At 42.4% G+C, this 12,771-nt stretch overlaps 1 protein-coding gene across 1 annotated transcript in view; it reads left to right on the top strand.

Annotated features, from left to right (window-relative positions):
* lrmp (lymphoid-restricted membrane protein) overlaps positions 1-12,431 on the top strand; it is a gene marked incomplete at its 5' end in the record, with an annotated part of 69,947 nt that extends 57,516 nt beyond the window's left edge. Inside the window, 10 exons of the mRNA XM_080754305.1 lie at positions 34-174; positions 1,446-1,580; positions 4,395-4,542; positions 5,306-5,346; positions 5,460-5,531; positions 5,918-5,973; positions 6,242-6,331; positions 8,518-8,643; positions 10,518-10,663; positions 11,503-12,431. Coding sequence (XP_080610431.1) covers positions 34-174; positions 1,446-1,580; positions 4,395-4,542; positions 5,306-5,346; positions 5,460-5,531; positions 5,918-5,973; positions 6,242-6,331; positions 8,518-8,643; positions 10,518-10,663; positions 11,503-11,645 — 1,098 coding nt within the window. The 3' untranslated portion in view covers positions 11,646-12,431. The remainder of the gene's footprint in view (positions 1-33; positions 175-1,445; positions 1,581-4,394; positions 4,543-5,305; positions 5,347-5,459; positions 5,532-5,917; positions 5,974-6,241; positions 6,332-8,517; positions 8,644-10,517; positions 10,664-11,502) is intronic.
* Between the last annotated feature and the right edge of the window lie 340 nt (positions 12,432-12,771).

Raw genomic sequence — 12,771 nt, 5'->3', positions numbered from 1 at the left:
CAATGGCTGACATTTGCATTTGTTGTTGTTCAGACGGAGTTCCAGCGTCTGTCGCTGGGCTTCAAGTGTGATATGTTCACCCTGGAGAAAAGGCTGCGTCTAGAGGAGAGGTCCCGTGACCTGGCAGAGGAGAATGTCCGCAAGGAGGTCTCCAGCTGCCAGGGCTTACTGCAGGTGTGTGTGTGTGTGTGTGTGCGTGTGTGTGCGTGTGCGTGTGCGGGGACAGGCTTTTTTGTGGAAAGAGATTGCTATCTGTGTGGATTTTGACAACAAATTTTGATTTAGTTTTAGTCATAGTCTTTTGAATCTAATTTAGTTTTAGTCATGCTTTAGTCACCTGAAATGATATAGTTTTAGTACATTTTTGTATTTTGGCAGTGCCTTGATGTCGTCGTAATGCCTGATTTTACACTTGGTTGCATGCTGAAAATAGCAGATCCACAGGCTCACAACGTGACGCGCTGTGAGCTTGTAGATCTGCTATTTTCAGAGCGCAACATCCGAGCGCAACCAAACATAAAATGACTTGTCTTTTAGACGATTATTTATCGCTCAAATAATTGAGATTTAACGATTTTGCGTTTCTGTTGTTGAACATTGGATAAAAATTGCATTTCTGTTTAGCCTTTAGGATTCATAAACAAAATGAATGTTGTTGTGGCACACAGGGCAGATATGACAAATAACTTGTATCATTTAATTAATAGGCCTAACTAAAAAACAAAACTACTGCGGCCAGTGACTTCAGTCAGAAACAAGCATGTGTTAGTACTACTGCACTGGCCTTATTTACGGTAATTCAATCACTCACAAGCTCAAAATATGTCAAGATGTGACGCGCTTTGAGCTTGTAGATCTATTTCCACATTGTTAGTCTTTTTTTTCTTCTTTTCAAAATGAAAACAATTATGCAAAAACAATAATAATTGCAATTATCCCAAGTATTAGGTGATTATGTAATAATTATGACAGGCCTACACCCAGTTGACCTTTACCTGTGGACAAGAATTCATTGTAATCACAAACTGTTCCTTGTATTATTCTTGGCAAGTAACATGCGTGTTGTTCTGGCTTGCATGCTTGAGCGAGTTTCAGCCATGCACGCACCTAAACAAAAAGAACTGCAGAGGTGGAACGAATGTAGGCACGTTAGAAAGATAATGACTTTTATAAACATGTTGAAGCTCCAACACACGTGCAAAACCATTCACAGCTGATGAATATCGCTCTTTGATAGAACCGGTCTAGTTGTGACCGTAAAGTAAAAGAAACTTCCTGCTTGAGAAATGGACATTTGACCTACTATAGTGAAATGCGAGTAATATAGCTCTTAGTATTCTTCCTGAAAAGGAACTGTCACGTCACACGTCACATCACGGACGGACGGACGGACGGACGGACGACAATGCATCTCTCTCTCATATATATTAATTAATCCATTCCAGGCATTGATCCCTCTGTGTGAAGAAGATAACCAGTCAATGGAGATCATCCAGAGACTCCAGAAGAACCTGGACATACTCATCCAGTCCATGACCAGGGTGTCCAGCCGATCTGAGATGCTGGGAGCCATTCACCAGGTGGGACTGACTGTGTGGGTGTACTGTATGACTAAGTACAGTATGTACCTACTGTTTGTGTATGTATTCCCATACTGTATGTACTGTACCTACTGTATGTCTGTATTCTACTGTATGTGTACCTACTCACCTACTGTATATATTTACCACTGTGTGGGTGTACTGTACTATGTTGTACTGTATGTGTGTGTTGGTACAAAATGAAAACATAGACAGACCAAGTCAGTCTTAACCGTAGAATAAGCAAATAAACAACATAAAAACAATATTTACATCGAAGCTATACACACTGTTAGGCAGTGGTGAAAGTGGTTTGAAATTCTTGCCGGAACTGTCATAAATTGGCGAAAAAAAATTGGGGGGCTCTAATCCCCCAAAACCCCTGAAATGCATAGAAAACTGCATTTTGGGAGGCCCACCTGCTGCCCTTCTATAATAAGCCTCTTCATATTGTTCATTGTTCCATACAGAAGGGTAAGCATATATATATATATATATTATTATTACACTTATTATATTATTACCCATATTATTATTAATATTATTATAACCAATTATCTAAAGTAACTAAGTAGGCTACATTTACTAAAGTACTGTATTTAAGTACAGGTTTTAAGTATAGCCTAGCCTACTTTACTGGAGTATTTCCAATACTTTTAATTCTACTCCACTACATCTCCAATTCCCAGATGCAGAATTGAATCATTTTGGTCTATTCTGCATTTATGGCCGCATGCAGGCACAGACACGAGTCCTCCTAGAGATGGGATTTATGGCTCTTTGAAGTGAGCCGGAACTCTGGGATCCGTTCCTTTCAAAGAGCCGTTCAAAAGACGTAGGCCTACATTTTGATACTTCTACTCAAGTACATTAACATTCCAAACTTCTACTTGATTGCAGTATTGATATTTCTACTTAAGTAAAGAAATGGAGTACTTTTCCCACCACTGTTCATTAGAAAGGAACGGCTCCCTACTGTGAACCGAATCATATCGTTCATTTCAAAGAGCCGTTCAAAAGACTCGATTCGTTCGCGAACGTCCCACGTCTATCCGCTCCGTGTCAAACAAACACTGAAACGCAAACAGACTGGATCACACTGACCTACACAAACCCACGGGAATAATTTAGATGCACTTTATCAGAAAATATAACTAGTAACACTTGTGTACTGTATGTTAATCTGACTTTAGTATCTAGCTAATGTTTTCTTCCTGGACGTGCGTTTGTGGCAGGTTATTTAACATGGGATTTTGACAGCTGGCTTCTCCTCTTCTTAACGGAACCCCGTTCCGGCCCCAAATGTTTTAACGGAACGGGGGTTCCGGCCGTTCCGGCTCACTTTCACCACTGCTGTTAGGATGCCAGGTCAACAATGACATGGCATCAGTCTATATAAATTGCTATCTAAATTACATTTTAGCCTTTGCATAAGCCTGTATGTCATCGAGGGTAGGCAAGTGCTAAGGTGAAGTCTGAAGAGGTGAGTCTTCAGACTGTGGCGGAAGCTAGGGAGTGAGTCTCCAGTTCTAATTGCAACGGGGAGGTTATTCAACAGTTTGGGGGCCAAGAGGGAGAAGAGTCTGGGACGAGTGGATTGCTGTCCTAGGTGTTTTAGCGAAGGTTCTGTCAGCGTCCCTGTGTTTGCTCAGTGGTTCTCAACCTGCGGGTCGGGACCCCCAGGGGGGTCCCCAAATTATTTTGGGGTGTCCCCAGACATCTAACATATAATTAGAGCGAGAGGTCAGTCAGTCAGTCAGTCAGTCAGTCAGTCAGTAAGTAGGTCACAAAATGCACAAAATGCATTATCTATTCACTCGCTTCAGCATGGCATTGGTCATTAGCATTATACACACGATGACGGAGCCCGAATTTCATTTTTCCCAAATTCTAGCGATTTATTAGCGTTTCTTCACTCTACAGCTCTACAGCCTGTTGTCAGGGTTACGGTCCGTTCCTCCAGGCCATGGGATCTGTAGCCCCGGGCCCACACACACCTCTCTCACAGTTAGGAATGTTGCAGTCTCTCTCTCTCTCTCTCTCTCTCTCTCTCTCTCTCTCTCTCTCTCTCTCTCTCTCTCTCTCTCTCTCTCTCTCTCTCTCTCTCCATGGGTCACGCATGCAACGGGTGATGTGTGTCTCATCTTCCAACGGGTATAGAAAACTTATGTGGAGCAAATACATCCTCATACTTCTATTCACCTAATTTTGCTGTTAAATTATTTGTATCCATCATAAATATACACTCCTCCATGGGCTGCTCCTTACATTATGATGCTCCCACATATTCTCACGCACGCACCATGCAGTTACAGTTACTTTCCCCAAAACCCCCACACTGCACATATTTTGCAGCACATATATTCGAACGGGTAAGGTCTAGTTTAACTTAATGTGGAACATTGTTTTCTCACTCAACAGTAAACGAACCAACATCAAGTTTAAGTGTATAGAGGGTATCTGCACATTTCTAAAGTGACAATTTAAGGACTTTAATATTGGCCAAATTGTCAAATTTTAGAGGCAGAAATTGTAAAAATAGCCGATCTACATGTGAGCATGTAGATCTGCTATTTTCACAATAGAACCGTGTTACAAAATGTAATTATCAACTCTTAGTGCTCGTCAGGATGGGGGGTCCCCAGTTAAAATATGATTATTTTGGGGGTCGCGGCCTGAAAAGGTTGAGAACCACTGTGTTAGCTGATCTGAGTTAGCGGGAGGGGTCGTATTTATGGTATGTATTGGGAAGGGGGGTCTGTGGAGGTGATGAAACTAACCTACAGTGTATTTATGGTTGCGGTTGATCCTCAGGAGAGTCGTATTGGAAAGGCGGTGGAGGTGATGATTCAACACGTGGACAACCTGAAGAGGACGTACACCAAGGAACACGCCGAGCTGCTGGAGCTCCGGGAGACCCTGATGCAGAGCGAGAGGTCCTTCGGTTCACATAGTTCACAAGGTAAAAAAAAAAAAAAATCCACACAAATGAGTGAAAAACATATATTTCTACCACTTTTTCTAGTCACATGTTCAAATACTGGATTGTGATTGGCTTTAAACAGTAGTAAATCAAGCAACTCTACTCGTCTGTGTGAAATACCCGGATGGAAGTTTATGTGTATTCTGAAACAATTAATGATTGTAACTAAAGATCCTTGCAAGTTACAACTTGTTTTCTTTCATTTATATGTAAAAAGTGGTAGAAAAGCAATTTGCCATTCAAGGTCGTGGGTTGTTGGCTGATTTACCACTGTTTCAGGGTTGTTTGCCACTCGCCTGGCGGCTAGTGGCACAACCCTGAAACAGTGGTAAATCAGCCAACAACCCACTCCCTCTTTTTACTATCGTGTTTTCTCTTATCCTCTTTTCAACACAGTAGCAAATGACTGATATCGTCGTTGTCGGGTGGAAACCTTGTATGTCCAAAATGAACTAAACTAGTGAAAATAGCAGATCTGCAAGTACACAACGCCTCGCAGATCAATAAAGTATATATCTCATCTCAAAACAACGTACAAAAGAAAAATCACATCCAGTGTGAAGTGAGCGGTGCTTTTTATGAGCGTCCTGCGAAGCTTTGCCAATGAGCCAAGTGCCATGCCATGCAAAGAAAAAAAAACATCTATAAGGAAGAGAAAGGATCAGTACATACTGTACAAACCTACATATTGTACTGTGTGTACGTACTTACATACTGACAAATGTTTGTTCCTCTTCTCCAGATGACTTCCGGGGGAAGAAGCAGTCTCCACAGTACTACAAGGTGTGGCATGGATTCTAGATTGCATTCAACTGTTCTAGCTTGAAATTTGATGCATAAACCGTGCTCTCCAGAGATGATCATTTTGTTTTGTTGTTTGTTGTCTGTCCCTGTAGTCATCGTCCACCCGGCGGGTCACCATAGCAGCTATTCCCCGCTCCCCTGGAAGCAGCATGCACTTTGATATGGTAACATGTCATGCCTAGCAGATGAAAACCCCATCACTCCAAATACGTTATAAGCTTTTATTGAAAATTTACATTTTATACCCGAAAGCTTCTGAGGCCCCTTGTGTGTCTAAAAATGTTTCATGGCACCTAGTCTTCTTTTTACATGACTGCAAGTATACATTTAACAGTTAATCTTTTGGATGTTTGACGTTGTCCTGCTCGGCAGTGTTACTACAGCTGAAACTGTATGTACTGTACCTTATTCCTGTTACAAACAGTACATAGATAGACTAAGACCATCATTGATAAAAGCAACGGCCGCTGTTGAAGGTTGGTCCAGCTGATCCTTAAAGCCTGCGTTTTGTCTACTGGTCACAGCTCACATTATACATTTGAATTTCCAGGGCAAAACGCAGGATACCACAGATGACGGAGAGAGACTGACCCGCCGATCTCCCTGGTAGGTATTTATTATTTATGCGTGTGGACAGGCTTGTGGGAAGATCAGCTGGGTCTTATCTGGCGTGGGTGTGTGTGGGTGTGTGTTGTGGTGTGGGTGTGCAAGAGAGAGATGAGAGTGATTGAATTAAATAAGGCCAGTGCAATAGTACTAACACATGCTTGTTTCTGACTGAAGTCACTGGCCGCAGTAGTTTTGTTTTTTACCATACCATGACATGATTGGGTTGTTGTTCCCGTCTGCTCCTGTGTGATATGGCTCCGTCTAGGAAGCAGAGCACAGTGCGGCCCCCGCTAAAGCGCTATGTTAGCTCTGGTGCCTTGGTTGAAATGGAGGAGCCATCGCTCATGATGAGGGGGTAAGAGATGACCGAGGAGGAGGAGAAAGCAATGTTGACCACATGTCTTGTGTTCCGCTCTGCACCTTGCACTTTACTGTACATTTCAGTGGTCCCAGGTGCATAAAGATGTCCCTCACCCTGTGCAGGGTTGTCTCAGTGTGTCCCACACTGCCATGCGTGGTCCTTTAGAGTGGTCGCTGGTCATGCCAGTGATATCAAACAAGCAGTCGGCCATGTTTTGTGCACCTGGTCCAATGTTTGGGCATGTCCAGTCAGTGTCTATCAAAAGTCTACACCCTCTTTGAATGTGATCCACATGTGGTGCGTTTCCACTGCATGGTACACAGACGATCACCTCAAAACTACTCGCTCTTGGTAACGGGTACTTTGTTGTTTTTTCCACTGTGGATAGTAATGCCTCGAAGTACAGGAGCTGGTCATCATAGCGATTTCCAGTTCTCTGTGCTAAAGAACAATGGTGAAACAGTGTTTCACCTTCTGTATCCAGTCCACAGGGCTTAAAGGGTTAGGGTTAGGGACTTCCATTATTCCTGTGATTTCTTTTGGACACTGCTATCCATACAGAGAGAGCGACGTCTCAAATCGCCCATTACTTTGCAGCATGACATAATAACACCACCAGTGCAGCGGAGCGGAGGTCCCAAAAGTTTAACACACTTCCAAACGGTGTACACATCGTTTAAGCCATAGGAGCATGATTTTCTATTCTTATGATAAATATGAACTTTAGCCAAACTATTGCAAGTAATCCACTTGATGTTTTGTTGTGCATCGTCGTAGCTACTCGCTTCCCGGTACAGCTGCAACAACCTTGCTAACAAACAGAGCCATTTCCTCTCAGTACAGCGAGCGGATTTCAAAATAAGAGCCACCGTAATCTGATCAAGTCAACAGTCAAGTCACGTCTACTGGTTTTATTTTTAAGTCTACTTACAGGAAGTAGTTGGACTGAACTGAATTAGAAGTACATGACACACCAGCACTCTGTACCGCACCTCAGTGGAACTGATGCTATAAAAATAATTAGCGCAGATGGCTCGACTTTTTAATTTTTTTGCGAATCTGCTCTTAAATAGCCCCTAGGGACTCCTCAAGACGGAAATCCGTCCCCAGGACGGAGAACTTTAAGCCCTGAGTCCAACAAAAACTGTTTCTAATAACATTTTCGGCAAGAAATAGGCCATGCAGTAGCTCACTATTGATCAATTTAGCATTGGCTAGTTTAAAGGTTTCTTAACAGTATTGTGGAGCTTCCATGCAGTATAACAGAGTACACCGTGATACAGTGACACTAGTGAAGATTCTCTCTGACCAATTGGTAGTCTGTAGTGTTTTCACGTGGTAGAAAGGGTTGGGGTCAAACAAGACAGGGTCTAGAAAAAGCGTGACTTCATCTGGAATCTCTGTTGTCATATTGATGCCATCAGTCTTACCCAAATATGGAGGGACGGTGGATCTGCATTTAGGAATTCATAAAAATGAGAAAAATATTCACACACAAATATTCAGGGGTGTATTTCCTTTGGGTCCTGGCAGTGTGCCAAGATATTTGGCGCTGATTGGTCCAGTTGTTCGCAAGAAGCCGCGTAGGCGTACACACTCTTCTGTCTTCTCCATAGATATAGACGGAAGGGCGTCTATGTGTCTATGTCTTATGAAGGTACTAAGTACTACTTTTGCCCAGTGGAAAACCAAAAGAGGGCTGGTACCATACAGTGGAAAAGTGCCAATGTTTTTTGTTGTTTTTTTGGCACCAGAGTCATCACTTTGAAATGTTTTGGCCACCTGAGAAGTGCCTGTTTTGAATGTCGACGTCGAAATAGAAGCATATGAGTTTAATGAAGCTCCACAATTATAACAAATTTTTTTTTTACTTCAATAATTATGTAATTAACTACTTGGAATTGCTCATAAATTGTGCAAAACTATTCTGTCGCTGAAAATAATTTCCCAGTCACATAAATTGAGATGTCAAAACATATCAATTATCTGTGCGTGTGTCTGTGGTTACATGTGCATGTGCTTATGCGTGTGATTTTGTGTGCATCATGCTGTGTCTGTGTGTGTGTATGATACCCGTGCGCGTGTGGTGGTGTATGCATGCTTTTGTGTTTGTACGTCTGACTGGAACTGTGTGTGTTATGGTCTACGGTCCTCCCCACATGCCCCGCCCACCTCCCCAGGAGGACTGCCTGCGGCGACTCCCTGTCGGAGGACGAGCAGATGGTGGAACCGGTTGTACAGAAAAGGAGGTCCAGCCTCTCTGAGCTGGGCAACAGACTCACCTCTCTCATTCTGCCTCTCAAGACGTTAGTCCCTCCCATGGCGTCCTGCTGACCGCTAGCCCTGCCGCCCGCACCGCAGCACCTCCTACTTATCCTGACACACCAGCCACATAGTGAAAGAACTCTGTCCTCTACACACTGTACAGATCCCTCCAAAACAACATTAATATTGTGTAAAAGTACATTTTCTTCTGCAATATAATTCAAAATTAGATTTCATATATTCAAGAGACATTGCGCATGCAGTTAAATGTTCAAAAAATGTTGTATGGCATATAGCTCATGAAAATAACAATCCATATCTCAAAATATAACTATTACACGAGACCACTCAAAACAAGGATTTATAATACAGAAATGTCAACTTTCTGGATGTCAACTCTGCTTGAAATCCAGTGTGAAGTTTCCGCAGTCAGTGATGATTTGGGATGCTTTGGCATCTGTTGCTTTTTTACACAATAGTCACATTCTTTGAGAGGGATCTGTATATGGAGGAAGAGGTTCAAATAATTGTAAATGTGAATTTCAAGCCTAATTTATGCTTAACACCTTTTCACCGAAGCATAAATTAGGCTGTGTTACAATGCAATCTACAGTAAAACAAAGGCTATGCGGGTACATTTGAACCTCTGTGTGACAGAAGACTTTTATTATGGGGGTCTGAGCTGCGCCAGTTTCTTCTTTGCTCCTGGGCCTCCACTATCTCTGGTCATGACGACGGTGCAACTCCTCTATCCATCATGACTATGAATTCTGGCTTGAGATCTGTGTGTGTTGTCACACGATTTTGCTTTATTTTGAAACCTTTGAAACTGTAGGGGGTCTTGTGTTTACTTGCTTATATTCCGAGTTACTGATCGACGATAACCAACTCATTTTTGTATCGGGCGGTGTTGCACCATTTATTGCATAAGTGTAAAGGCATCTCGGCTGTTTCATGTTTAAACAACGCCATCTGGACTCTGCTATGTATTTTGTGGGACAACTTTGGTTCCGTGTCTTCTGCTCATTACTTAACCCAACTTTTCCTATTTATTTTCTGTTTTTTCTCTTTCCCTTAACCTCCCAGAGGACAGGATGAGCTCTTTGTAACGCTGTAAGTGTGCAGGGTGCATAATCCACAGTGGGAATTGGTTTTTGATTTCATCTCGAAGCCATGCAATCACGAGGCCTTCCAGAGCATTGCAGAGAAGGAGTGCTAGCAACTATTGCACTGCTTTGTAAAAAATAAGATCAGCACTGCTGCTCAAAGTGTTTGATGGACAGTGTCTTCTGCCTGTGCAGCTGCCTACATTCAGCGCTGATGTCTACTAAATCCATGCCATGTGCTCTAACTGTGCTGTCGTCTGCGTTCTTTTGTTATGTTGTTTTACAATGGCAATGCTGCAGACCTGCAATGTTGCTGTGTCTCTGGTGATGTGAGATTGTGAGACTATTTTTAAGCAGCGTTTGGCGAATGCAGTTCTGGCAAAGCAGTTCTGCTTTGCATTTGGTGTCTGCCATACTGTATGTGTAAAGTTACCACAAATGACCTTGGTAGTCTCGTTGGAGCAGTTCAGTGATGTTCTGTTTTCTTTTACGTTTTATAATCACATAAACCCTATTGTCCCTGTTCTGGGCAAGTAATAACGGACAAAGAATTGGCAAAAATAGTCAAACATTCCTTGAAAATGGCAGATCTACAAGCTCACAACGTGATTGTGAGCTTGTAGATTGGCTATTTCTGCTACTTGACATACAACGAAGTATGTAGGGTTTAAGTGGTTGAATGAGGAGAATTGATCACTTTTGGTAACTTGCATCATGTTTTGGCTATGAATATATCATTCTTACTAAACTCATTTACTCATATTCACTTTTCTTTTAACATCCGATTCCCTCCCTCTTTATCCCTCCAGTCCAAGCCCCACTCCCAGTCTGACTGCAGCGGACTCTGTGACGGCACCGTTTCTGTCTCAGGGTCTGTCCACTTCCTCCCGTGCTGCGGTGGCCAGGAGTGGCAGGGGTCTGTGGTTGTGGCTGGCCTTGGTGGTGGTCCTGGCAGGTAAACATTTTCTAGTCTTAATTGTTTGTATGATTTATAGGATAATGTACTGTTTTTATTTTTCATCTCTATACAGTCGTGGCTAAAAGTATCTAGATTGCGCACAGTGAAGGAACATCAAGGTCTATGGAGATGAACTTGGAGCCTTCAGATTGTCCATGTTTGGCTGCAATCTGACCTCTGACCTCCTGACAATTCTCTCCTTTTTTATTTGGACCATGCTCAGTGTGTGACACAAAACAGCAGAATTTAAACTGGGTGGATTAGAGGTTACTAAAGATTAAAGTCAACTTGGACTCACCACAGGTGAGTTCCAGGTGAATAGCCTGCTTGAAATTCAAGTACAGTGTATTTAAGTATTTATGCAAATTTCAGTGTAGAATGAGCTAGCATTCTGTATTTATTCTAGTTTTATGTTGTGTTCCTCTGCGAACCAAATACTGTATGTTGATGCAAAATATGTTTTCATTTGCCAAGCTTCTGGAAGTTTTATTTATTTATTATTATTATTATTTTTTTCCCCAGTTTTACAAATGCAAGGGTGCAAATACTTATAGCCACGACTGTAAGATAATGTTTTTATTTTTTATATCTGGCCTTTATTTAGGGAGTATTTAAAGAATGCTTTTTGTTTTGCGACCTGCTGAATTCTGGTGTTGCAACTCAAGTTTCTAACATTTTTGTCTTTTTGTTACTGCCAAAATGTCTACATGTAAATGCAGTCCTGTAGAGGGTGTAGTAATTGAGTAGTGACTGCTTGAGTTCCCCAGTCTCCACATTTACCGATGCGACACAGAATCACTAAAACTGACAATCATTTTGTGGTCAAACCTCTGCAGGTCTCCTGGCGCTGCTGGCCAGCCTGGTGATGCAGCCAGCCGCGGACGCGTCTCCGGTGGGGACCGGGGACTCATGGATGACCATCCAGCAGCTCCTGTGGCCCTACACGGGGCTCCGGCACAACGGACAGCCCCCTATCTAGACCCCCTGCCCCCGTTCCATCAGGCCTCTGCAGATACTGCTTGTGGACTCGTGAAGATGGAGGAGTCTTTTTTTTTTTCTCTCTCTCTGCAGAGGCTGTTGGAGGTTTGCCGGTGCTTGAAGACATCTTCCCACCAAAACGGCACAGAGGAGACCTTGGAGAGATAATCAACTCTTTCGAGGTCTTTATAGTTCACGTCACGTTTGCTTAATTAGTTGGAGTGTTGGTGTGTGTGGTGTGTGTGAAGGGAAAGTTGGCACCAGAGGCTGGGGTGGTCCTGAATATTTGTCTTTTTGGTGCTGTTGGCGCCCTCTACCTGGACCTGGACAGAAACCAGAACTCACTGTTGGCACATTTGTAATCAGTCACATGAAAATGGCTTATGGACACCGCAGCATTGAACTGATCCGTGTTGTCTCCCGGGTTTTTCTTGGTGTGTTGATTTGATGGACCCGCAGCCCAAATGTGTACATTTTCCTTTGGAAACGCATTTCATTGTGACATTCCTGGAGGCACGTGAGTCTGCAGGGACTGTCTGCCTGGATGACCTTCCTCCTCATCCTTCATTGGCTCCAGAGCAAAACTTTTCTTTATTTCTTTTTTTAATTTAAACTCTATGAACACTGGTTATAAAATGTATATTTTAAGTTTATTTTTTTATTGTTTTGTTTAAAATTCAGTTTTATTTATGTTTTGGTTGCATAAATATTTCATTGTTATGGATGTATGTTGTTACAGTCTTAAACACCAAAGCATTTATATGTCCCTCCTCTTTGGGCTGTTGCCGTGTTGAACACCAATTTCAACTTCATACACTTTTGTATGTTCCAAAGAGGATGCTTTGAAAACTTTGCACAATAAAGAAAACTATTTTAAGAAAGGGAACTTGTCTGTTTATTATGTGGGGTACAATACGATGTACGCTTCTAAAATAATGACTGTTTACTGCTTTTATATACAAACTTCCCCAACTCGTCATCTATTAGTTATCGGGCTGGCTTTAACCTCTTAAACCCTATATATGTTGACCAGGGTCCCACGGTGGTCTATAGACGAATCCACAGAGGCAATCATAACTGCGGTGTCAAGCGAACTTGTAGATTGGCTATTTAATCACATAATTATA

This window comes from Nannobrachium achirus (genome assembly GCF_963921795.1).
Source record: "Nannobrachium achirus genome assembly, chromosome: 23".
NCBI lineage: Eukaryota > Metazoa > Chordata > Actinopteri > Myctophiformes > Myctophidae > Nannobrachium > Nannobrachium achirus.
This window is presented reverse-complemented; position numbering and strand designations above follow the sequence as displayed.